The sequence below is a fragment of the Aethalodelphis obliquidens genome, unplaced genomic scaffold, assembly GCF_003676395.1.
Source record: "Aethalodelphis obliquidens isolate GAN/ISIS:26980383/991018 unplaced genomic scaffold, ASM367639v1 scaffold2, whole genome shotgun sequence".
Taxonomy (NCBI): Eukaryota; Metazoa; Chordata; class Mammalia; order Artiodactyla; family Delphinidae; genus Aethalodelphis; species Aethalodelphis obliquidens.
This window is the reverse complement of record NW_020837946.1, coordinates 71780870-71805455: the sequence shown is the minus strand read 5'-3', so window position 1 is coordinate 71805455 and position 24586 is coordinate 71780870. Positions and strand designations below refer to the sequence as shown.

Below are 24586 nucleotides of genomic sequence, written 5' to 3'. Positions count from 1 at the left end.
TTTTTTTTTTTTTTTTTTTTTTTTGCGGTACGCGGGCCTCTCACCGTTGCGGCCTCTCCCGTTGCGGAGCACAGGCTCCGGACGCGCAGGCTCAGCGGCCATGTCTCACGGGCCCAGCCGCTCCGCGGCATGTGGGATCTTCCCGGACCGGGGCACGAACCTGTGTCCCCTGCATCGGCAGGCGGACTCTCAATCACTGCGCCACCAGGGAAGCCCTGTTTTACTTTTTATAGAAATTGGAATTGAGTTTACTGTAATAACACTGTTTCATCTTTCACTTCAGTTAAAATTATATCTTTTGGCTTCTCCATAATTAATAAAATTCTGTAATGATGGCAAGGAAGAAAGAAAGAAAAATTAAAATGGCAGAATCTGTTGTCACCATTTGAATGAATTATGGGCCCAAAAGTTATTTTAATGTGGAGAAAAGTAAATGGGGAACATCATACTCTGTTGAATACGAGTTTTTAAGGCAGTAAATTAAAAGGTACAGTGTAATAATGTAATGAGCTTGACCCTCCTGGGATTATAAACTTTCCTCTTTAACATATTTGCAATTTTAAGAGTTATTCATCTTTACTTCGTTTTATAGAACTCCAGTGTCACCTACCTCTACGCTATCCCCCAAATTGTATAACTTGGTTACCGAATTTTAAGGCATTCATTATCCTTCTGTTTCTTTTATCTTTCAAGAAAAAGAAAAGGGGGGGAGGTTCACAGACTCATGAACAAATTACGGTAATTTAAAATTATGCATGCAATTAAGGAGTTTTTTTAGAGAGTATTAAATGTCATTACAGGAAGGGATGTCATTTTGAGCAATAATTGCAGTTTGCTACTTTGGTCAATTACAGCGACTTGCTCCCGGATGATTACTTGGTAGATGAATTTTAATTTTGGTGGCATGCCTGTGATTTCTAACAATGTGATCTCCCATTGCCCAGCCAGGCTTATGCCAGCCCGGGCCCTGGCTGGCCCACTGGGGAGCTTGCCGCCAGTGCCTTCAGGCTCCCGTCCAGCTGGTTGTTTTGCTCACGTAGTCGCATGGGACCGGCTGCCAGCCACAGGCTCCTGAAGGCTGTGCGCTCAAGAGAATTAAGTTGTGATTCTTCTCTCAGCTGGAGCTGGAGCTGGAGCTGGGGCCGCGGGGGAGGAGACAGGAGCTAGGCACGGACTTTGGCCCAACTTCCCTGGCTCAGAGGATCCAGTCATATTCTGCATAACTAGTAGGCAGCACACATTTACGCCGGTTGTATTGATGAGAACCTCCAACATACTTAATGAGAAAACTGAGCTTCCCACTTTACGACCTTGCTGGACAGTGCCTCTTCTGTTCCTCAGGAGCACATCATTTTTGCCTACCCCCCTAGCCCCGTTTTTATTTTCTTGTATTCATCAAATCCAGAAGTATATAGGTAATATTGCCATTTCCAGGTGTTATCCGGGGAGAGATTCGTGGTGGTGATGACCAGACGATTTCCATGTGATTGGGAGAAAATGTACAGGAAGAACCATTTAAAACCCCTTCCTCGAAGGCGGAGTAATCTTAGCCAGAGCTGCTGCTTTGGCTGCTGGACTGCTCTGTGACATTAATTAGCATTGTGCCCAGGGCTGATTTGTGGCTTATCTGCTCTGAGCCTCAGTTTTCTCACGTGTAAAATGAAAGTAACAAAAGAACCTGCATCATAGAGTGATGGGAAACCTCATTGAGATGTTAAAGCTCTTGGGAGAATACTTGGCATTTATTATATGGTCAAGTGAGAACTGAGATTCTACTGTAAGCACCTGAGAACTTGTGAGTGTGCAGGTTGGTGGTCGTGAAGGGGAGCTGCCCATCATGAGGCATTAATGGGTCCACATCTGCCCTCAAATAAGCATGAGGTCTCCCTGCTGCTCTGTGCTGGTGAGCAGCCCAGGCAGGCCAGACCCTCCGGGTCTCCAGGTTCCTGGGGCAGAGCGCCCTCCTGTGCCTTCCAGGGGTCAGGGACTAGGGCCCTTGTCTCTTCTAAAGATTCCATCAAAGGTGATTGTAACAATAGCAACTAATATTTATTTAGCACTTACAGGATGCTGAGGGCTGTGCTAAGTGCTTTGTGTGTCTGGCACGTTCATTTTTAATCTTCACAACAACCCGAGGAGGTGAAACTGTTTTTACCTCCACCTTTCAGATGAGGAAACTGAGGGTGAGGACAGTGACGGGGTGACGCAAATCCCACAGCGGGAAGGATGCCTGCCGCCGAGCAAGCCCGTGCTCCTTCCACAGGTGCGCTCTGCACCTGACATGTTTACAGCCATGGCTGCCACCTGGAACCACTCAGGAGCCCCGGGCCCCAGCCAAGTCAGAATCTCCCAGGGTGGGGCTGGGGCTTGGGAAACTTGCAAGCTCCCAGGTGATTTCATTGTGCAGCGAGGTTAAGAAACGTGGGTTCGGGGTAGATCCACAGACTGATTGGGGAGTAAGTGGTAAAAATACCCGCAGCGTTGCACCCACAAAGGAAATGTCTTTCCGAAGAAGCAGATAGAGAACTGATAACAGATACCTTTAGGAAAGCTCTGCCCCTAAGCACATACCCTCCATAAGGCTTTTCTTATAAAGTATTCAGGAAGACAGCACTGAAACAACACCTGCCAACATTCTTAGGAAAGAGTTTCTGTCCAGTAGAAACATGGGGTGGTGTACTGTCATTTTCTTAGGAGGCACTTGAATCACAGAGAGGTTGAGTAATTTTCTGAAAATCACACAGCAAGTTAGTTAAGGGGCTGATTGGGAACCCAGACTATTTAATTCATCTTTTTCTCTTAGGCTCATGAATCTGAAGAGGGAATGGGATTGGTGGGAGAGAGGAGAGAGGGGGTAACTGGCTGTCAAAGTCACCCTGGGAATTTACAAACAATTCCTGCCTGTCCTTTGGTGACCAGAGTCCGATGTGCCCCTCAGTGATGTTATGTGTGCTTTGAAAAAGCTGCTAGGGTTCTTCTGTAATTCCTCTTGCCTAAGAACTGATTTCCTAGGCCTTGATAAAATCCCCAGCTGTGTCAGCAGCACTGTCTTATTCCTGCTATACAGTTGGCGGTTACTCAAAGGAAAATAATTTTCTCAAAAACCCTTACTTTGGTTGAGAACTTACCCTTTTAACATGCTTTCAAATCCTGTTTGAGTCTGTGCTGTTTTTAAGAGCAAACCTACATAGGGTGGAAGAGCAAGCTTGGCAGGGGTGAGTTTGCCCGAGGTTGAGCGTCGCATGTCACCCTTGGGACAGGGACAGCTCTCCGGATTTCTCCTCCCTGCTTTTTCTGCCCTTCCATCCTCACGTGCTGGTCTGTTGCAGGAGGCTGGGTTGGTGCTGACCCAGATGGGGTTGAAAGATGGTCCCCCTGATTGGGTGAATGACGAGGCAGGTGTTGGTCACTTGGGTACAAGCTGTCCTTCCTTCCTTTTTTTTTTTAACTGAAGTATAGTTGATTTACAATGTTGTGTTAGTTTCAGGTGTACAGCAAAGTGATTCAGTTTTATATATATAAATAATTTTTTAGATTCTTCTCCCTTTTAGGTTATTACAAAACATTGTGTTGTTCCCTGTGCTATACAGTAGGACCTTGTTGATTATTTTATATCTGGTAGTGTATATGTGTTAATCCCAAACTCCTCATTTATCCCTCCCCCCAACTGCAAGCGGTCCTTCCTTAAATGTAAGTGATGATCCTAATGGCAGGAAGGAACTGACTTGTGGGCCATCCTCACCCATAAAGGGGCTTTGTTGACCTCTCTTCTCTGTGAACTTCTGTGTCTTAGAACCAGTATCTTGTGCCATGGGCTGAGCCGGGAAGTGGAGTGTGCAGAGTAGATGGCCATGCACGGGGTCGGCCTCTGTGTGTGTGTGTGTTGGGAGGGGGCGTGTGCATGGGGAGGGCTGGGGGCGTTCTGTATAGGATGGGGGGACTTCTCCCTGGTGTCCTGGCATAGAAGCAGGGACCCGTAGGAAGTGATCCTTTGTCATCTGTAGCTATGGAAAGGGTATTTATTCCTGGCAGAGGGAACTATATGAGAAAGTGGGAAAGACCAGGAGGCCAGGGCCTGCTTGCCATGGCTGTAGGACAAGCATCAGACCCAGCATGGTCACGGTGCGGGGAAGTGAGGGTAAGGGTGCTGGGAAACGAGGTCAGAGAAGGAGCTGAAGGGCTGGGGCACCCGGGGTTCAAGCTTCAGTGGCAACCCAGACCGCTTCAGGTTTTACGCTTTGGGTTCTAACCTGTCTGTATGCTGTCTCACTCTTCTGAGGTGTGGTGTCACCACCAGAATAATAATTTCTATCACTTTGTAAGTATTCTGTCAGCTACTCTTGTGGACACCATATCATTGAAATACCTTGAATTCTGTGTGTTTTGTCATCTTTCTGTATCTGTTAATGATCCCATGTGTCTCTGGTCAAATAAGAGACCCAGTCTATGTGGTTTTCACACCTAATGGGCAGCCCGGAAGTGGCCAGGGTCTGTTGGGAGTGACTGATGTCGATCCGGGACCATTGAAGGGAACTGTTAGAAGAAACACAGTGGGCATCTTAATAGGGGTTTAAAGGAGTGTCATTTTTCCAATGACCTGGAGATTTGAAGAAGATATTAGCATAGCTAAAATTTGCCTAAGGTATTCTGTGATTTTATTTTAAAACCTACAAATAACAAACTTCCCTTGGTATCTGGGTCCAAGGAGTTAAGTGGGTGGTGGATGTAGTAATTAGTAGAAAAAGCCGCTGATTTTCTGTGAGTCTTGTGCTGCTGACAGCCCCAAGCATGTGAACATTGTCACGTGTTCTGCTTTTTCTTGAAGGTACAATTCCTTGTAAAGAAAAGAGAGTATTTGCTTTCACTCTTGGCTTTATTATCTCACTGTTAATTATTTAATCCTGTGATGATTATTTCATTGCCCCCCAAAATGAATTTTCTGTTTTCATTTGGATCAAACAGTGGTTTTCAAAGTGTGGTCCCCAGGGACTTTGCTGGTGGCGCAGTGGTTAGGAATCCGCCTGCCAACGCAGGGGACACGGGTTTGTGCCCTGGTCCGGGAAGATCCCACATGCTGTGGAGCAACTAAGCCCATGAGCCACAGCTACTGAGCCTGTGTTCCACAACAAGAGAAGCTACCGCAATGAGAAACATGCACACCGCAACGAAGAGTAACCCCCACTCACCCGCAACTAGAGAAAGCCCCTTCCCAGCAATGAAGACCCAATGCAGCCCAAAATAAATAAATTAAATTAATTTTAAAAAAAGGTGGTCCCCAGACCAACAGCATCAGTATCACCTGGGGGGAATTCATTAAAAAGGCACATCCTTGGGCTTCCCTGGTGGCGCAGTGGTTGAGAGTCCGCCTGCCGATGCAGGGGACACGGGTTCGTGCCCCGGTCCGGGAAGATCCCACATGCCGCGGAGCGGCTGGGCCCGTGAGCCATGGCCGCTGAGCCTGCACATCCGGAGCCTGTGCTCCGCAACGGGAGAGGCCACAACAGTGAGAGGCCCGCGTACCGCAAAAAAAAAAAAAAAAAAAAAAAAAGGCACATTCTCAGGCCCTACCCCAGGCCTACTGAATACAGAGGTCTGATTCCAGAGAATGTGCATTTCTAAATTTTTAACTGTGATTAAAAAAACATAAAATAAAACGTACCATCTTAACTATTTTTAAGGACAGAATTCAGTAGTGTTAAATATTTTCACATTATTGTACAGTAGGTCTCTAGAATAAAACTAAATCTCCATACCTATTAAATAATTCTCATTTCCCCTCTTTTCCAGCCCCTGGCAGCCACCATTGTACTTTCTGTCTCTATGAATTTGACTACTTTATGTCCCTCGTATAAGTGAAATCATACAGTATTTGTCTCTTGGTGGCTGGCTTAGTTCACTGAGCCTCATGTTCTCAAGGTTCATCTGTGCTGCGGCAAGTAGCAGGATTTCCTTCCTTTTAAAGGCTGAGTGATTTTCCACTGTATGTATTTTTACATATCACATTTTTCCATTCATCTGTTGACCTTCTAGTTCACCTGCATCTCTTGGCTATTGTGAACAGTGCTTCCGTACACAGCAGTGCAGATACCAAGATCCTGATTTCATTTCCTTTGGATATGTACCCAGAGTGGGATCGCTGGCTCTTAAGAAACCTCCATACTGTTTTCTGTGGCAGCTGTGCCATTTTACGTTCCCACCGGCAAGAATGTCCATTTTCAGTGCATGTGCAGGTCACACTGGTGCACACTCAAGTTTTTGAGAACCACTGGATCAAGAATACCACCCTTCTCCACAGCTGTTTTTGTGACTGACATCTACGTGCGAAATTAATCTTGTTGGGGGACCTTCTCCCACAGGTGAGCCGTCTCCTAATTTTGGGAGGGGCCAACGTGAACTACAGGACCGAAGTGTTAAATAACGCCCCGATCCTGTGCGTCCAGTCTCACCTTGGCCACGAGGAGGTGGTCACTCTGCTCCTGGAATTTGGCGCCTGCCTGGACGGCACGTCAGAGAACGGCATGACTGCCCTCTGCTACGCGGCTGCTGCCGGCCACACAAAGCTGGTGTGTCTGCTGGCCAAGAAGGGGGCGAGGGTAAGCAGCAGCGGGGGAGGCAGGGGTGAAGGTGGGAGGGGTCTTCCATTGCTTGTAGAATTCTCATTTTCTGGGCCAAGCTCCCTTTGGTCTCTGCTTTGTCAAGCTGCAGCGAACAGAAATCACCACATAAACAGAAAAGGTGGAGCTACAGGCTCCAGACAGTGTGTGATGTAGCCTGATGTGGGTGTGTGTGTCACCTCCGAGAAAGAGAGGGCCCGTGTGTTTTGTTCGAAGCTCTTTCTCTGCTTAATCCTGCCCAAGAGGGGGCTCCTGACCGCCAGCAGCCTGAGTAAGGCCATCCTTTCAAAAGCCTGCAAGTGTGGCCCTGGAACTTGTCACAGAATTTAACACAGCACTGGATTGGTTGAAAACATATAAATGTTTGATTTTTTTTCTCCTTTCTTCTTATTCCGTTTCATGTCTTTTTAAAAAAAAAAAAAAACCAATAAAATGAGTTCTGTGGGTCTTGGAAGGCATGTGCTTAAGCATAGGGTTGCAGGAACACTAGAAGGCCCCAAATTCTCATTTCTCCAGCTGCCAGCTGGGACGTTGGGCAAGTTGTTGAGCCTGTGTGCCTCAGGCTTCTCATCCGTAAAATGGGCATAACTACAGGACCTACCACAGGGCTGTTGTGTGAGCATAAGTAAATCAGTATGTTAACAATACAGAGTGACTATATTGTTAAGGGGTTACTCGAGGACTATCAGTGTTAAGAGATTAAATGAGAACAGTGCCAGGTTCCCAGTAAACTCTGTTTAGGTTTATAAGCACTTCATTGGGGGAGGGAGAAGGTACTTTTGAACAACAGTAGAAGTAAATCACTGATGTGTGTCTTTCTTCTTTATAGTTAGGATCTTTAAGGTTCAACGACAAGATATTAGGCTTATAGTAACTATGGGAGTCTTTTTGGTTTTTTCTCTCAAAAATAAAGCATTTGGGACAGGTCACCCTTAGCTCATGGAAGAAGGGAAATGTTGCTGGTAAGCCTTCCCGGTGGGTTCATTACTGCTCATCACCACACCTCCATTTCCACTTCCAAATCGTGGCTGGGCTTTGTCCGGAGGCCAGCTGAAAGCTCTGTAGGAGGGGATGGGTTGTGTAGTGGCTCTTGCAGAAGCCTCTGTGTTGAGGTGTAGAGCATCCTCAGAATTTTCAAGCAAGGCTGGACCCTGAATCCTCTTCCAGGCTGATATTTCCAGGTTTAGACAGGGAATGATGTGTTGTCTGCTGCCTCTTGCACCATTAGGGGGTATGCAGCACTTGGGTACTCCCCATTTGTGGCTAGCCGGCCTTCCTGGCTTTGCGACCACACTTAGCATGCTGACACGTCCTGGGTCACCTGCCTTCTGCAGTAAAATGCCGCTTGGGGGTCCCTTCCTGCTCTTCCTCATTCAGAGCTGGGTTTTCCAGATCCCTTCCTTTCGCTGGCTTTCCTGTCTCAGTAAGCAAAGAACTGCTCTACTCCCCAAGTCATAGCTTGTCACAGCAGAGTTAGAATACTCTGCCCAAGTTACCAAGGTTGGGAAGTATAGATTTTGGTCTGTCCTCATACCTGCTTCCCAGAGAACTTGGAGCTCTGAGTCACTTGCGAGGAGGATGTCTTGTGATCACTAGTTGTACAGAGGGAACTCGAGGCCTGGAATAGTGCATTAATTACACCATAGTAATTCAGATGGAGACTCTCCAGAGAGACATACTGGGACATTATCCCCTTACACCTGCAGTGGGATGGGGTTTGTGCAGAGCATGTGTGGGGCACTGTGACAAAGTGATGCTAAACCATGACCTTCCCCTGTTCCTCCCCCCCCCCCCCCCCCCCCCGCCCAGGTGGACCACTTGGATAAGAAAGGCCAGTGCGCACTGGTCCACAGCGCACTGAGGGGCCACGGCGACATTCTCCGCTACCTGCTGACCTGTGAGTGGTCCGTGGGCCCACCCCAGCCAGGCGTGCTGAGGAAGAGCCAGGCCCTGCAGCAGGCACTGACAGCGGCCGCCAGCATGGGCCACAGCTCGGTGAGTGGGGCTGCCAGGGCTCTTCCTGGGAAACTGGGAGCCCCGTGTAGCCCAGTGGGTCTGGTGTTTTGCATCCACCTTCTTCTGAGTTGCTAGCTTGTGATGCACCAAAGGAATGAAAGAAAATGAGGGTTTCACCACGTGTAAAGATCTTCTGTTGTTATCAAGCCTGTCCTGTGAGTGAAAACGCTGGGGAGTGCCCACAGTCTCAGGTGCTGGCCCGGTAGGGGCTGGCTGCTCCCACGTGGAGCCCCTCCATGGTGTGCATTCTCTGCTCTTCCTTGTTTCTTCCCCTCTTCCTTCCTTGTTCTATTTTTACCCTCTAGCTCTGCTGTCTACCTTTTTCCCCTTTGATTCATTCTTTTGTCCTTGTGATCTTTTAACAATAATCACATGGAATTCTAATTATAAACTTGTTCTTGAGTATTTGAAGGATTTTTAAAAATAGAACTTCAGTGCTCTGGTAGCATGAAAGAGGCTTATCATTCGTGGTTCCTGCACTGAAGGAAAACCTCATGCCGTAGTTACATTGAGCACTTCATTTCTGGTAGGTGTCAGTATTCCTCGATTTGAAGAATTCATTGGCATCTCCTGACCCGTGTGTCTGTAAATTTAATAATATTTGACCCTCTCTCTCCGTGTATTTCTCACGCTGCATTACATATCTTCAAGCAGTTACAGAGTTGCCAGTGTTTGGTAAGATTCTTCTCCACAATGACTAAAACGTAAATTTGGTTGCAAAGCCAGCTGGCTGACTTTTAGCATTTAAAACACTAGAGCAGATACACGCACACACTGCTAGCTTATTGTTGGCATTTAAAACATCAAAACTATACACATACACTACTCCAGCCAACACAATATATTGCAGTAAGTTGAATGCAGGAGCATATAAGAAAACGCAGCTGTCTTTTCTTAATACAGACATAAAAGAGATTTACAAAAATGTGAAACGATGCCAGTCAACTCCTCTATATGTTTTAGCTTGAAGAAAATACTCATTTCCTGAAAATGTGTTAAATGTTACCATGTGGTGGGTTTATTATAATTCCTTTAAAATAAAAACGTAAATAAATACTTTTAAATACCCATATACATAGATTCAGAGAGAGCACGTTAAGTCCACTTATTTGAATGTAGATGTTTTTCCTCTTTAAGCTGTTCCCTAAATCTGTGTGTGTCCAGAATGTGCAGAATCATCTTAGGGAGCACAGGGAAGCCACAGTGGACGTGACCTTGGTCTCCGCTCGTTTTAAAGCTGGCTGCGGGGAGCTGTGGAAAAGCAACTGGAGTTCATCCAGTAACTGTTTCGTGGAAAAGGACAGGATTTGTTCACCAAAAGACTTGAAGGGTGTATTAGTTTCCTCATGCTGTTGTAACAAGCGTCCACAGACTTTAGTGTCTTAAAACAACCTGTTCTGGAGGTCAGAGGCTGAAATTAAGTTGGGTCAGGAAGCCAGTGTTCCTTCTGGAGGCTCCAGAGGAGAGTGTTTCTCTATTTTTTGCAGCTTCTAGAAGCCACCTTTATTCCTCAGCTTGTGACCCTGCCTCTGTCTTCAGAGTGTGTCACTCTAACTGAGGCTCCTGTCTCCTGATGTCTTCCTTCCTCTGACCCTGGTTCCTCCTGTCCCTCTTATAAACAGCTGTGTTCTTATCAAGTGTATATCAAATATACACTTGGATAATTCAGGATAATCGTCCCATTTCAAGATTCGTCATCACATCCACACATCCCCTCCTGCCATGTAAGGTAACATTCACAGGTTTTCAGGACTAGGATGTAGGGCCCTTATTGGGAGTGGATTGAGAGACTGGAAAATGGCTTCGGCGAGCTCGAGGTCGCTGCACACAGTGGGGTGGACGTTGGCTCTGGTTCGGGGCTCAGACACTTCTGTTTCCCCGCGGGCCAGCACCCCTGCCTCCACACCTGTGACCCAGCCTGCTCTTTGACAGAGGGAAAAGAATAATGTTGTCAGTAGAGAAATTTGGAACAGTACTGTTTTATTTTACTGAAAGGGTATGTACATCACCTTGTTTTCCTTCCTTGTGAAAAAAGGGAGTCACCGTCTTCTGGCGACTTTTGCAGAAACTGCACTGTGTATGATCTCCCCTGTCCTTCGTTGATTAGGCTGGCATATTTGGGTCATGTTGGAATTCATTAGAATTCTGAGTACCTAGTAATCCTGAACAATGTTGCCGAAATTCACTGCCTTTTTTTCTTCTCCTTCTCAAAGGGAAAGTGTGAATAGCATACGAATTATGCTGGAAAACCGTTTTCATCATGTTTTCTCTCCTTGTGCAGCATAAGATAATCATGGTTAAAAAACAACACACTCTCTCCTTTGATACGTAGGTTACAATAAGCACATATGGCTTTGAGAACTCATTAAATCACCTTGCCACTTCTGACAGGTGGTCCAGTGCTTGCTGGGACTGGAAAAGGAGCATGAAATAGACATCAATGGCACCGACACACTGTGGGGAGAAACAGGTAATTATGGTTCCACTGCTTGTAGTTGGGGCCAAGTAGCTTCTTGACGTTTTAGCCCGCATTTTGGCCCAATTGTCTTAAGAATGACTTGGGATGCATCTAGTCCTATTGTTATTTTATCACAAGGCATTTGAAGTTAAGCGCTTTTAAAGCTTCCCAAATGGCTAGTAAAACTTTTCTAGAAGCAAGTGTAATTTGAATCATTTTGGATTTACCAGCAGTTTCTGTGCATGTGATGAATGTCAGCTAGAAATACCCAAATAAGGGAGTGGTTTCTGCTTTGCTGAGTTTGCTCATGTCCTAACCGACCTGGTCTTCCTGTGACCCGTGCAGAGTGAGCAGAGTGGGAACTTCCAGCCCCATGTTCAGGTGAATCAAAGGCGCTCAGCAAGGAGGGCTCTGGCCTGCCTCCTGGAAGGAGAGTAGCACTCAGTCCTCGTGGAGCTGCTTAAAATCCTGAATACCAGCTAACAAGTCAGTTTCCAAGGGCGTGCGGGTGTGTGTTGAGCTGTAGTGGAGGAAGGAAGCCCGGGGCGAGTACATCTGAGTTGGATACTTGTCAGCTCAATATAAATAACACTGCTTTGAAATTTTCCATTTGACTGAATCGGTATTAGAAATGTAAGACTTTGTGAGCAGTTGTTGTTTAATAGATGTAACCAAGGTGTTTAATATGCATTTCCGGGCTGTGTCCTGTGTGTATACATAGCGTATATGACTTCAGTGTCTCCTGCAGAGATTTGTTTCCAAATGCTTCTCACTTATTTCCTAACAAGCCAAATGGTGGTGTGTAGAGTCCATCAGCTCACTCATACTTATTAGGAAAAGCCTCAGAGTTTCCTGGTGGGTATCACAGGTGCTCACCCCCCGACCACGGTTGCCATCACACACACACGTGGGGCTTACAGTTGCTTGATGTGGGCCATGGAGGTCCCGGCAGGAGGAGAGGTGGCATGACCCGGGGTTCAGGGAGAGCACAGGACCCCCAAACGGGATTGGATTATGCTTGGGGTACACGTGTGTGGATGTAAATACTGGCCTTAATTCCTTCTGGAGTCTTTCCCCCACCCATTTCTCTGTACCACAGTAGGGACTGCTCTGTAATTTGATAGAAGGACAGCTTCTACCACTTCCTATTGTGTTGCAGGCAGCAGGATAGCTGGGCAGGTTAGCACGTGACTTCCTTTGTGCTTAGCCAGAAGGTCCGAATCCCTGCCTTCCGTTGCCTGGTTATTCAACTTCGGGCAGGTAACTTTGCCTCCTTGTCAAACGAAGTAAATAAGTTTTCTTAGGATTGCAGTGAAGACTAAATGAGATGAGATAATCTTGGCCAAATGTTCCCAATGATCAGATTCCCTGGGGCAGTTGAGCCTAGAAATTCTGATTCATTAGGTCTAGGGTGAGTCCAAGACGACCCTTTCCTAACAGGGCACCCAGGTGGTTTCGTGGCTTCAGGACAAATAGAGAAGCACTGTGAGAAGCTGTCTAAAGTGCCGGCCTTACAATGCCAGTAATGAGAGGAGCTGGTGATGATGATGAGGGTCAGTGCTAGTAGCAGTACAGTGACAGCCCTCATTTAGCTCAAATAAGAATCTCCAATCTTTAATATTAGAGTTGAGTTTTCTTTCTGGAAAAAAATGTCCAGAGAAGGGCTTCATTTGAGGGCTCTGTGTGAGCAGTCTGTTTTGTCTGGAGATGGTGAGTCCTGAATTTCAGTAACCACCTCCCTCCCTTCCCCCTTGAGAATCTGCTAGGTTGCAGGCTAAAGAAGCATGTAAGAGAAACTACAGACGCCCATCAGCCTCAATGAAAGGATGAGTAATGGTTCAGCCTCTCCCTTCCAAAGCCTCATGCATAACCTTCAGACCACTTTGCAGCCTGAGAAGCAGGTCACATCTTCCCTCAGCAGGCATTAAGCGTGAATTAACTCAGGCAAGCCTTTGAGAGGCTTTTGAAAAAATTTAAACCAAGAGAAAGCTAAGCACTATTTCTCAGGCTTCGAGGCCCCAGCAGCGCTCTGTGGCTGCATGTCAGTAAAACCAATCTTGCCTGCTCCGCGTTTTTCTATCTGATACCTTTCTCCTGTGTTCCTTCAAAAATGTCCACCAGTGTCGGCTACCACAAACCCTTCTGATTTCCAGGTCTGTGGTTGTCAGAGGAATACTTTGAAATCTTGAGGAGGAGGTTTTAGATGAGAAAACATCTGCAAATAATGGGGCTTTGCACGAGTGTCTGCTGCATTGCTCAGATTGTGAGGTCTGTGTTTGGCCACATAGGGTCCACACCACCTGACCCCGAATACCTTCTGGAAGAGAAGGCCCCGGTGCTGATGACAGCCTGAGTGGATGGGTCAGCTCATAATCCTGTTCTCACCAGGCCGCCAGCTGGTGGGTCCCCAGCAGCTGCTCTGTGCACTCTTCCTAATTGCTGGGGACCCTCAGAGTGAAAGCGATTGTTTTGCTTCCTGGTTGGTTTGATCCTCTTTCCTGGGTGTGGTCAGTGGTGCTTTGTGTCTAAGGCACTCTAGGATGGAGCTTGTCTTTCTCCAACCACAGTGAGAGGGTAGGATCCCAGGAGTGATCGTGTCTGGGGTGTGGGCAGGTGATGGGACAACCAGACGCTGTGGGTGAATAATGCAGTTCCTTATTTCTGTTTGACCCTGTGTGAGTTCATACAAGTCTGTTCAGTGTAGGTTAGCTATGGACAGCTTGGCTTTAAAATGCCAGCTGATGACGGGCTTCCCTGGTGGCGCAGTGGTTGAGAGTCCGCCTGCCGATGCAGGGAACACGGGTTCGTGCCCTGGTCCGGGAAGATCCCACATGCCGCGGAGCGGCTGGGCCCGTGAGCCATGGCCGCTGGGCCTGCGCGTCCGGAGCCTCTGCTCCGCAACGGGAGAGGCCACAACAGTGAGAGGCCCGCGTACCGCAAAAAAAAAAAAAAAAAAAAGCCAGCTGATGGGGCTCCAGGAGAGGGTCTCCGGGGTGTGTTCTTGGCTCACCTGCCCATCTTTGAAGGGCCCGTTGGATTCCGTGCAGCATTACGGTGCCCTGTTTGGAGCACAGCTACCCGCCCATCTGTCCTCTCCCAGCCACGTCCAGGAGGTGGGAGCGCTAAATCAGTGTGCAAAGTCCTCCTCCACTTTTCTGCTGGGAGGGACCTTTGCAATCCCGGGGGAGCTGCTGTGTGTTGCACAAGTGGGGTTTTCATGCCTGTTGCCGACTGGAAGCAGTAGTTCATCAGTGAGAGATAATGACAGCGGACAGCCGGGGAGGAGGGAGCACAGGGGGCACAGCCCCACGGGAGGCCCTCTGTCACCCAGGCCCATCCGCGTGGAGGTGATGGCAGTAGGTCCAGTTGTGTGTCTTCAGTACCCTGAGCATCTCCCTGCTGATGACCTGGAGTCACCAAACAGTGTCCCGAAAGGGGGTGGCTCCTGCCTTAGGTATAAAGAGACAAGACAGTGTATAGAGTAGATTTTTAAGACATTCATCTAAAATGGGAACAATGTTTACTTTGGGGTTTATTGCAGTAAACTCAGAGTTTTAAGAAAAGTTGCAGAATACAGATGTGCCTTGGCGATATATGGTGACTTTGGTTCCAGACCGCTGTAATAAAGTGAATGGCACAGTACAAGTGAGTCACACAAATTTTTTGGTTTCCCAGCGCATGTAAGTTACAATTACACTGTACTGTAGTCTCTTAAGTGTGTAATAGCTTTATGTCTTTAAAAAATGTATATACCTTAATTTAGAAATACTTTATTGCTAAAGAAATGCTCACTCACCATCATCTGAGCCTTCGGTGTGTTGTAATCTTTTTGCAATAATAACATCAAAGATCACAGATCACCATAACGAGTACGTAATAATAATAAAAAATTTTTAAATACTGCAAGAATTACCAAAACATGACACCGGGGCACAAAGTGAGCAAAGGCAGTGTCTGCAAAGTGCAATTAAATGAGTTCTGCCTGTATGTCTACTGGTTTTGGAGAGCAGAGGGCCTAATTTATGTAAGTTTCCCTTTCCACCAGCATCTGGAGCCATTTGCTTTTCACGTCTGTTTGATGTCTAGATCCAGCCCTTCCAAAATCAGTCCTGTAGCTCTTTAGCGCTTCTTCTCGGGCTCACGCAGTTCAAGGAGTGTGACACTCAGGTGGAGGGGGGGAGTAAGGAGAAAGCTCGGAGCTGCAGCGCAGTGGGCTTGGGGTGCATCTCCACCAAGCAGCTCTGCCCGCGAGGCAGCCGAGACCCTTGGCTCGTGACGTTCACACTCTTGGTCGGACAGCCTTGATCCCATGGTTTCCGGGCAGCCTGAACCATCAGATGCTTGCGTTATCTCTGTTTCAGGCATTCCACAGCCATAACAAGCAAGTACTGGCTCCCACGGAGTCTTGACCTAACCGAGTTACTGTTTCCTTGTCCGTGTGTGATGGGAATCTGCCCAAACTGGAATGATCAGAAATGCTTAACTGGTGACTCATGGTGTTGTGAATTGTCAGAGGAACTGTGCTTCCAGACTCTAGGCCACTGTCAAGTCTGTGAGCCTGTTGTCTGTCTCTGGGCAGAACTTCACGCTCTTTACAGGGGCATAAAGGCCCTTCTGTGTCAGCAAGTTTGCCTGTCTTGTAAGCAAAGACTTCCCAGCCCCGGCCCCTTGGGGTCACCTTGCAGTTCCCTTCATAGTACTTACCACTGATAAATTCGATTGTTGGTGTTGCTGCTTTGATGCAAGCTTGTCGTCCCCAAACTGTGGGCTTCAGGAGGGCAGAACTTTCCACGTCTCTTGTGCTCGCCTCTGTGTGTGGTCACTGCGTCTGGTCTCGTGTTGTCCAGTAGAACTTTCCGTGGTGATGGAAATACTTGCTTTCTGTGCTGTCCAGCCAGGTAGCCACTAGCCACTGATCTTGCCGGGTGCTTGTCACATAGGTGTTGAATGAGCGGACAAGCGGGTTTAGAGAAAACAAAGCAGGTAACTTTTAGGGTAGGTGACACTCACTTTGCAGAATAATTTGGGAGAAATTGTGTTGTTGGAGGGGAGAGGTAAGGAGCCCAGTTGCTCATCGGGACCCAATCCTCTGGTGTCTTCGTGTCTTGCTGGATTCCAGGCTGGCTGAGATGCCTTCATCCCAGTCATCAGTGTGGCTGGGTGCTGGGTTACATCTTTTGGAACACCCAGCTATTAGCAGCCACACGTGGTGTGGGCACGGGTGACAGGCCAGGATGGACCGTGCCAGCCCCTTCTGTGTGTCCATAACATCTCCCTCCCTGCATCACCAGCCCAACTGCCCGCTCCCCTGATGTGCCACGCCCTCACACTGTTGTCCCGCGGAAATCCTTCTCACTGCTTCACAGCTGGTCTGCAGCAGGCCTGGAGCCGTGGGCTTCACAAACGACAGGACGCTGTCCCGCCTGCCATACGACTGCTCCCAAGGGCTGCCCTTCCCTAATTTCTGACCTGAGAGGCCCCGTCCGTCAGAGGGAGGTAGACGTCTGACGGAAATGTTTCATGCCAAGTGTTCTTTTATGTTGTCCATGCTCTTTTAGTTGGTAAATACTTTCCAAAGAAGTTGAATCATTGTAAACACTATGTTTTTATTGCCCAAGCTGTTACCAGCGCCGTATTTTCCTGTCTTTCTAAGAAGGGCTGAAGTTTTCTCCCCAGTATTTAGCTGCATGGCCGTCCATCGTCATAGTTCACACAGGCAGTTTAGTCCAGCATGTGCGCTGATCACAGGTCACTCACTCTTCTCTAATTCTGCACGGAACTCTGGATAGGACTTGAGTCTCAGCCCCAGCCTGTCAGCTGGGGTGTGGGCATTTCCAGGTGAGTCTTGGGGGAGGGGTCCTCACATCTGTTTCCTTACGGGGCCAGGAAACCAGGTAATGAGTTGTACTTCGTCGTTGATGTCTTAAAAGTTTCCCTCTCGTCTCCTTACAGCTGCTTCAGTTTCCACTCTGGGGCTCTGCCTGTCCTTCTGGGGGTGAGGTGTCCTCCTGCTCTCATTGCAGGGACCACGGACAGCAGAGCTCATCACACCCAAAGCCACCCCAGAGCTCGGTGCATGCATGTCAGGGGACAGGATGCCTTGTTGTTGATTTAAAACTAACCCTTTGTTTATTCAGATCTCACCTTAGGTCTTTAGGAGAGAGGAGGGCTATTGTTTGGTAAGAATTTAAAGAATGCTTGAGACTTACTGGATTGAGTTTGGCCTTCACACAGGTTAGGTACATCTCAGGGCAGAATTCAGGTGAGAGACTGGAAAGAAAAGAATCGGTCTCTTGCTTGTTGGGGCATGTGGAGAATTTGTGTGAAGGAATTTACTAAATGTATCTCGTAGGGAAAAGCAAGTGACTTCTCTTATACACTGAAGATACCTGATTTTTTTGGAGGTCCCGAGCCCCTCACCAGTACTGCTGTTGGAAAATCCTTGTCCAGGCATTTCTTCCTCTGCTGGTGTTTGCTTTAGGAAAGTATAATAAGATGGGTGGAAATCCAGGTTTCTATCAGTCCTAAACAAGGTAGAAGTTCTTGGTTGTCCTTTGAAAGCATGAAAGAGGGGTAACCCAGGACCTTAGAGGATATGAGGGAGGGGATAACCCAGAATGAGGTAGGGAGAGGTGATCGAGGATCCTGGATGGAGGGGGCAACCCAGGACCTAGGCAGGGAGGGGAAGGGTGGATAACCCAGAACCCTGGAGAGGATGGGAGGGGGGAGCTCTGGACCCTGAATGGAGGGGAATTGGGGAATAACCCAGGACGGTGAAAGGGGAGGGACAAAGTTGAGTAATGTAGGCACTGGGGAAGGGGGTAATGTAGGTACTGGGGGAGGGGGTAGTGCAGGCTCTGGAAGGAGGGAGATGGGCATGGGGTCACCCTAACAATAGAGAGGATTTGGGGGGTAAGAACCAAAGGGACTGGGTTTGTCCACACCCTGTCCCCTTCCTGCTCTAGCAGACCCCTGGGGTTTGCCCCTGACGTGGGTGTGTTCTGGAGACCTTTCCTCTGCTGAGAGGACAGCAGGAATCAGCGGACCTGTGTGTCCCTGTCCTACAGGGCAGGTGGGGGGCAAGGAGTGGGGGCCCGAAACCTGCAGAGGCATTTCAGGTTTAGATGGACTGGTAGCTTGACTGCTTACCGGGACCCTGTGCTCCGCCTTCATCCTGCTGCTTTCGCTGTACACAGAGGCCTTTGTTCTAGGGAGTTCCTTCCTATTCGTTAAAAAAACAAAAACAAAACTTGGGCTCTCACCAGAAAGGCACGTGCTCATCTACATTTTGGTAGCTTAGAGCATCTTTACCCACAAACGCGGCCGCTAGTTCTTTTGGTCACTCCCTCCTAACAGGACCGCACGTGATCTACCTGCTCTCCCCCAGAAAAATCATCCTGGATTCTTCCAAATTCCTACAGCAGTGATACTTGGATTCTCTTTTTTTGAGCCTGGATCTCAACGTGTGTAGGATGGTTTTGTCGAAACTGCCCCCCTTTTTAAACACTGACCCCTCACATGGGGTCCTGCCCATAGCTCTGTTCTCCTCAGCCCACGCCCAGCCCTTTGAGGGCACAAGAAGGAGCACGTTGTACGTGCTTCACATAATTCGGTGTGTAAAGGGGGTCTGTCCAAAATGGGAACATTCTCAGCACACTTTGCAAGTGACAGCTGGTCAAAGCTGCGATCCCCTGATAGATTTTTGGCACAAAGTCCATATGAAACATGATTTATGTCATCCATAGTTTAGGAAATTGTTTTTAAATTGAATTATGTTATTTATAGCACACATAATTCCTCAAAGGATTTGAAGAGGCTTACTTGAATTAATACATATAAGAAGAGGGGAAAAAGTCAGGAATTGGACATGAGGAAGAGCAGGGATATTCCTGCCATAATGTCCTGAATGTTTACTAGGTTGAGCTACTGTTTTGGCCGTAGGATGCTGTGTGACCAGGGTTAGAAGGAAACATAGTCATTACAGATTATTCTTACTGTCTGTGGGAGAAAGCTTAACAGCTCTTCAGGAGAAGAAAAGTGTTTTCTAGTACCCTTGTTCTAAAACAACGTTCATGGTCTGTTTGATTAGTTGGATATTTTTTAAAAGGAGACTTCTTAGGGGCAGAAGTGTGAGAATTAAGAACTCAGATTCCAGCCAGACTCCCTGACTTCAAATCCTATCTTCCCTCCCACTAGCTGTGTGACCTTAGGTGAGTTGTTCAACTTCTCTGGACCATATTTTCCTCATCCGCAAAACCAGGATGAGTGGTACTTGCCTTGTAAAAGTTAGGGGGGTGTGTGTGTATATATATATATATATATATTTTTTTTTTTTAAGATTTTTGATGTGGACCATTTTTAAAGTCTTTATTGAATTTGTTACAATATTGCTTCTGTTTTATATTTTGGTTTTTTGGCCCCAAGGCATGTGATGTGGGATCTTAGCTCCCCAACCAGGGATCGTACCTGCACCCCTCCCTCACTGGAAGGCAAAGTCTTAACCATTGGACCGCCAGGGAAATCCCAGAAGTTAGTTGTATATTAAATTTATGAATTTGAAGGGCCATGAAGCATCATGTAGGAGGCAGTTTACAAGTGTCAGAGTATATTATTAAAATATGTCAGGATCTTCGTCTTTTGCTTGTGAGAAGAGGTAAGCTCAAGGTCCTTCTGTTCTGCCGTCTTGTCCAGTAATCTCACATTGCACTGTTTTCTTACCCTTCTTTAAAAGTTCTCAAGACCTAGGACCCTTAGAATCACAAAGCGTATCACTGAAAGAGACTAAGAAGCTTATGGTATAGGTGCAGATAGTTGAGGTCCAAAGAAATTTAATTATTTCATCAAGGTTTCACAGTGAATGGGTGGCAGAACCAGGACCCAAACTCTCAGATAACCAGGATCTTCCTATTCTGATTGAGAGCATGCCTCCAGGTTCTTTCAGCTGCTTGGGTTTAATTTCTAACTGACACTGAATCAGCTTTATGATTCAGGACAAATGATGTGACTCAGTTCCTTCACCTCAGTAAAATGGACATCATAATCTTCTAATTCAAAGGATTCTTGTCAAGCTTAAGTAAGAATTTACCCATAGTCTTTTTTTGTGCGTGTGGTACGCGGGCCTCTCACTGTTGTGGCCTCTCCCGTTGCGGAGCACAGGCTCCGGACGCACAGGCTCAGCAGCCATGGCTCACGGGCCCAGCTGCTCCGCGGCATGTGGGATCTTCCCGGACCGGGGCACGAACCCGTGTCCCCTGCATCGGCAGGCGGACTCTCAACCACTGCGCCACCAGGGAAGCCCTCACCCATAGTCTTTTGCCCAGAGCTCGGCAGCTCTAAGTGTTCAACAGATACGATATGCTGCAAAGGTTGTGATGAGCTGATTGTTAATATTAATTATTGTAATATATTTATGCTATACCTTTGGTCTTGATAGAGCATTGAAATGAATGCTCAAGTGACAGAATCTTAGTTACTTTGCAATTCCTTTATGGATTTGAAGGATGGAAAAGAATTTTGGTCACATGGGAAGTCCCATTTCGTGGCAATGACACATTTTATTTCTATAACAAAATTCCTTGGTAATTGGAGGTTCATATTTAAGCTGTGTACAGAGACTGGCAGCATGTTGTTACTCTAGAACTGGTCACATGCCAGGGGTGTCTTGGTTCCTCAGGTTTGGTGTCTGCCTTGCTTTGTAAGTAGTCCATCGGGAAATGGGCTGGTTTGGTGCGGGCATCTTTATGTGTGGTTTGGTTGCCGCCTGTTGCCTTGTCAACAGAGATTCCCTCTCCTTGACCCCAGCCCGGCCTGCAGCTGCAGGCCCTCCTGGGAGACTTAATGCCAAGTGCAGAACGAGGAGGCAGGGTCAGAACAATAAGGAAGGTGTTCCAAACAGCCACTGGTGAGCTTCAGAGAGCTTTGGGGCAGAGCCGGCTTCCTTTTCGCAAGGTCGCCCTCCCAGCACGGGTGTCAAGGCTGGGGGTGCTGGAGGCTCCTGGGGGTTTGTCTTCTGGTGCAATGGCATTTTTCAGTGAGAGCAATCTTTGTTGTGTTTTATTTTATCCTTTGCATTGTTGAGGATTCAGATCTTTGCGGAGATGAAGAATTTATAGCTGTTGGGGAGTTTGTTCTTCTAATGGAAGCCCTCCCCTCCTTCAGCCAGGAAGGAAATACTTAACAAAGCAAGGCTATGATCCTGGACTTGTATAAATCTCAGCCCTGTCCGTAGAAGGGGGAGGGGGAGGGGGTATTGCCTGCCTTCCCAGGGCGAGGACAGGGCACTGCTTTCATTCAGAGGCCTTTGGGACCAGCCTCTCTGAGTGGCAGCCCTGCCCAAACCCAAAGGGCAGCAAAGCAAAACACAGGCCGACTAGCCTCTGGGGTGACAACTCCTCGAGAGGTCATTTGTTAAGTGCAGGGCGAGGGGCTGCCATTCCCAAAGAGGTTTAAAAAATTATAGAATCCCAAATTACATTTCAGCATTTAGATAAAATAGCTGAGAATCCCCCGGCGTTCCACGGGCACTTTTACCTTTGTTCTCCTCCGGCCCGGGTTCTGTCTTCACTGCCTTTGTCGCATCTAATGGTTTCCACCTTGGTCGCAACTAGATGACATTTATGAGACCCCTGCTGCTTATCACGATTCATTTTCCACCCATTTTTATAAAAGACGGGAAGAGCCAGCATGTCAGGAAATAAATCACACCAGTGAACACACGTATGGAAGCAAAGCCGAGCCACGCTGCCCACGACCCGGGCCGCCGTCTCAGCCGGCGGGAAGCGCGCTTCTGCGGGCGCGCACTGTTCTGGCTCGCGTGCTCAGCTGGGGCCTGGGGGTGTGGGCTGGCTCGTCACTGTGTGGTGTCTGAAAAGGTCACTGTCCAGAAGCAGGGACCGCCTGCGTGTGCTCTGACCTGTCGCCCTTTTCTGTAAGTCGGGAGAGAAGGATGTGGGCAGAGGGGGTGACAGTCCATTGTTGAAGCCCCCAGGCCTGCCGGCCTGGTCCAGGAACACACCCCTGTGTGTCTGAGGGACAGACCTGCCATCAAATATCACAAACAGCCCTGCTCATGGAATGACTGTGTTCCAGGCAGGTTGCCGTTGAGCTTTTGTAAATCACATCCCTGCCCAGAGAACTTTAGTTCTTAAAAGATTCCTGCAAATGAGCCATTTTACCAGGAACCATCTCTCACTGATGCTTTCAGTGAGGATTTCGTATTGTTGAGGGTCAGTTGGGTTTTCTTAAAATGAACGTCTGCCACGACCAACGTACTCATGCTCTGAAGACAGAAGACAGTATGGCCGAGGTAAAATGAATCAGAAAATGACACATGCCTTCGTGGGAATTTAATTACAGAAATGCCATCTTGTTGAGGATTTTGCAGCAGAAGGAATTATGTTCAGTTTGAGTCCTACGAAGCGCCGTGAGCTCAGGCTGACTCTGAGAGCCCCCGTTTCCTACCAGGTCTTCTTTCTCCTTCCTCTCTGAATTCCGCTGGCCGGAAGCCAAGGCGCTCTCTCCTGTCCGGCCCCTCCCCCTTCTCCGGCCAGGCAGAGTGCGCTGACCCTTGTTAGGGGCTGCTGGTCTGCTCGGAGGACAGCCTTTTCAGCAGAATAACTGGAATTCCTGAGCAGAGTTCTGCTGGTTTTGTTTGTTTGAGCATCTGGTTGACTCTTCTTCAGCCTGGCTTGTTTCCGAATATGGTATCCTTAACTCCTCGCGGCTGCTAGAACTTGAGATACGCCCTTAGCCTCAGGGGTCCTGAGTGCCGGCAACAAAAAGATTCCCTCTGAGTAGAAAAAGGAGAACACAGGTCCTGTTGTTTGGGGCATCGGGGTGAAAGCGAGAGCCTCATTAGGAAGGTGTGATCCATTTTAGGCCAGCTGTGTGAGACTCCCAGCCTGTGCTGATAGGCGCTTCACCATCTCAGAAGAAGGCTAATCACCAGAAGTGCAGCCGGTCGGGCTGGAAGGGAGAAGGGAATCCGGCCCTGTCTCCGGGCCTGGGCGGTGCTCCCCTCCGACTGTCAGCTGTTCTAACTTCCGGCTCCTCTGGCACCTCCTTCAAACACGGGGCCCTATTTTTAGTGCCGGGCTGTCATTTTTGATGTGCTGTTGCAAAAAAAAAAAATCAGTGGCAGCTGCAACAGAAATCCTGACTTAAAGGCCCCATTTATAATGCGGATGAAACCTGTTTACCAAATAAAAGAGACTTGAGCTTATTACGTCCACGGTGTCCTGCCTGCGCCTGGCCATGTCCCCGCCTGCAGCGCCAGTGCCCGCGCCGTGCCACAGGCCGCTCCCGGCAGAGGAGGGGCTCCCTAATTGTAGGAAGGATGCTGGGGAGCCCCAGGCCCAGGGAGTGGCTCAGCGTCCAGAGCTTCCATCTCACAAAGCCCCCGCTTGCAGGGACGTGGTGTTAGACCCATCCAGACAGTGTAAAGAAAAGCACCCCAAGGCCCACGTTACTTCAGAATCGTCAACATTCACACCGTGGCAGGAGCAGACCGTGACGGGCATGCCCGGCCCAGGACCAGGACCCGCTAGTGTAGAAGCTCACAGGACAGACAGGATCACTTGGCCACCAATGCTCAGACATTTGGGGTATGGGAACTCCCACCTCCAGCCCAATGCGTCCGTCTATAAACCGATATCCGTACTAGTCAGTTTACGGTATTTATTTGTAAGTTATTTACAAGTTTAGGTGTGCGATGGGTGACAACGAGCCTGTCTGTGTAACACGGATAGGAATGGCACCCGTGGTCGAGACCCGAGACAGCTTCCACTCCCCGTCTGTGGTTTTTACTGGTTGCCCTGTCTTGAGAAAATCAGTAAAGCGGTTGGCGACTTCTTTGTCCCTGAGAGGGAGCTGAGGTCCAGGTGTCATGTTTACATCCTTTGGGTGTGTGCGGTCCTGGGAGGTAAACCATGGTCGGCCGACAGAGCTGGAGTAGGCATGGTGTCTGTCCTGAGAGGGGGTCTGGAGAGGACACAGGGAAGCTGCATTGCTGAGCCCCTGGCTCCCCGTCTCAGCGACGCCGGGAGACCCAGGGTTCCCAGCGACGCCGGCCCTGCCCTCCCGGAAAGGGGGCCATTGTGGGCCTGTCCTGAGACCGCCCAGCAGTGCTCTCAGTTCTGAGCTATTGCCTCTGTTAAATTATCTCTTAAATTTGGGAGGCGGACCCCTTGCACTGCATTTAGCCGCATGGTGTTTATTTGGTGGCCGTGTAGTGTTGGCACCATGACCTGTGGCCGGCTGTCCACAGCCAGCTGGGCTGCTCCAGCTCAGGCTGTTACAAGCACGGCTCCCCGTGTGCTCCAGGGGCACGTCCGGGCACCCATCTACACCTGGGTTGCTGCGTGGAAGGATGTGTACGTCCTCAACCAGCAGCGAGTCCCATTTCTCAATTACTTGGACTGCTAGTGAGGTTGGGCGCTTTTCATAAGTTCGTTGGCCTTTGGACTTCACCTTTTGTGAAGGATCTACTCCTGTGCCTTCC

General features: G+C 48.4%; 1 protein-coding gene across 7 annotated transcripts in view; it reads left to right on the top strand.

Annotated features, from left to right (window-relative positions):
- TANC1 (tetratricopeptide repeat, ankyrin repeat and coiled-coil containing 1) overlaps positions 1-24586 on the top strand; it is a 233619-nt gene that overhangs the window by 190951 nt on the left and 18082 nt on the right. For all 7 annotated transcript variants that reach the window (XR_003437989.1, XM_027130617.1, XM_027130626.1 and 4 more), the window contains 3 exons: positions 6357-6593; positions 8424-8609; positions 11022-11100. Coding sequence is in view for 6 of the 7 variants with exons in the window: in XM_027130617.1 (XP_026986418.1) it covers positions 6357-6593; positions 8424-8609; positions 11022-11100 (502 nt within the window). In the remaining variant the exon portion in view is untranslated. The remainder of the gene's footprint in view (positions 1-6356; positions 6594-8423; positions 8610-11021; positions 11101-24586) is intronic.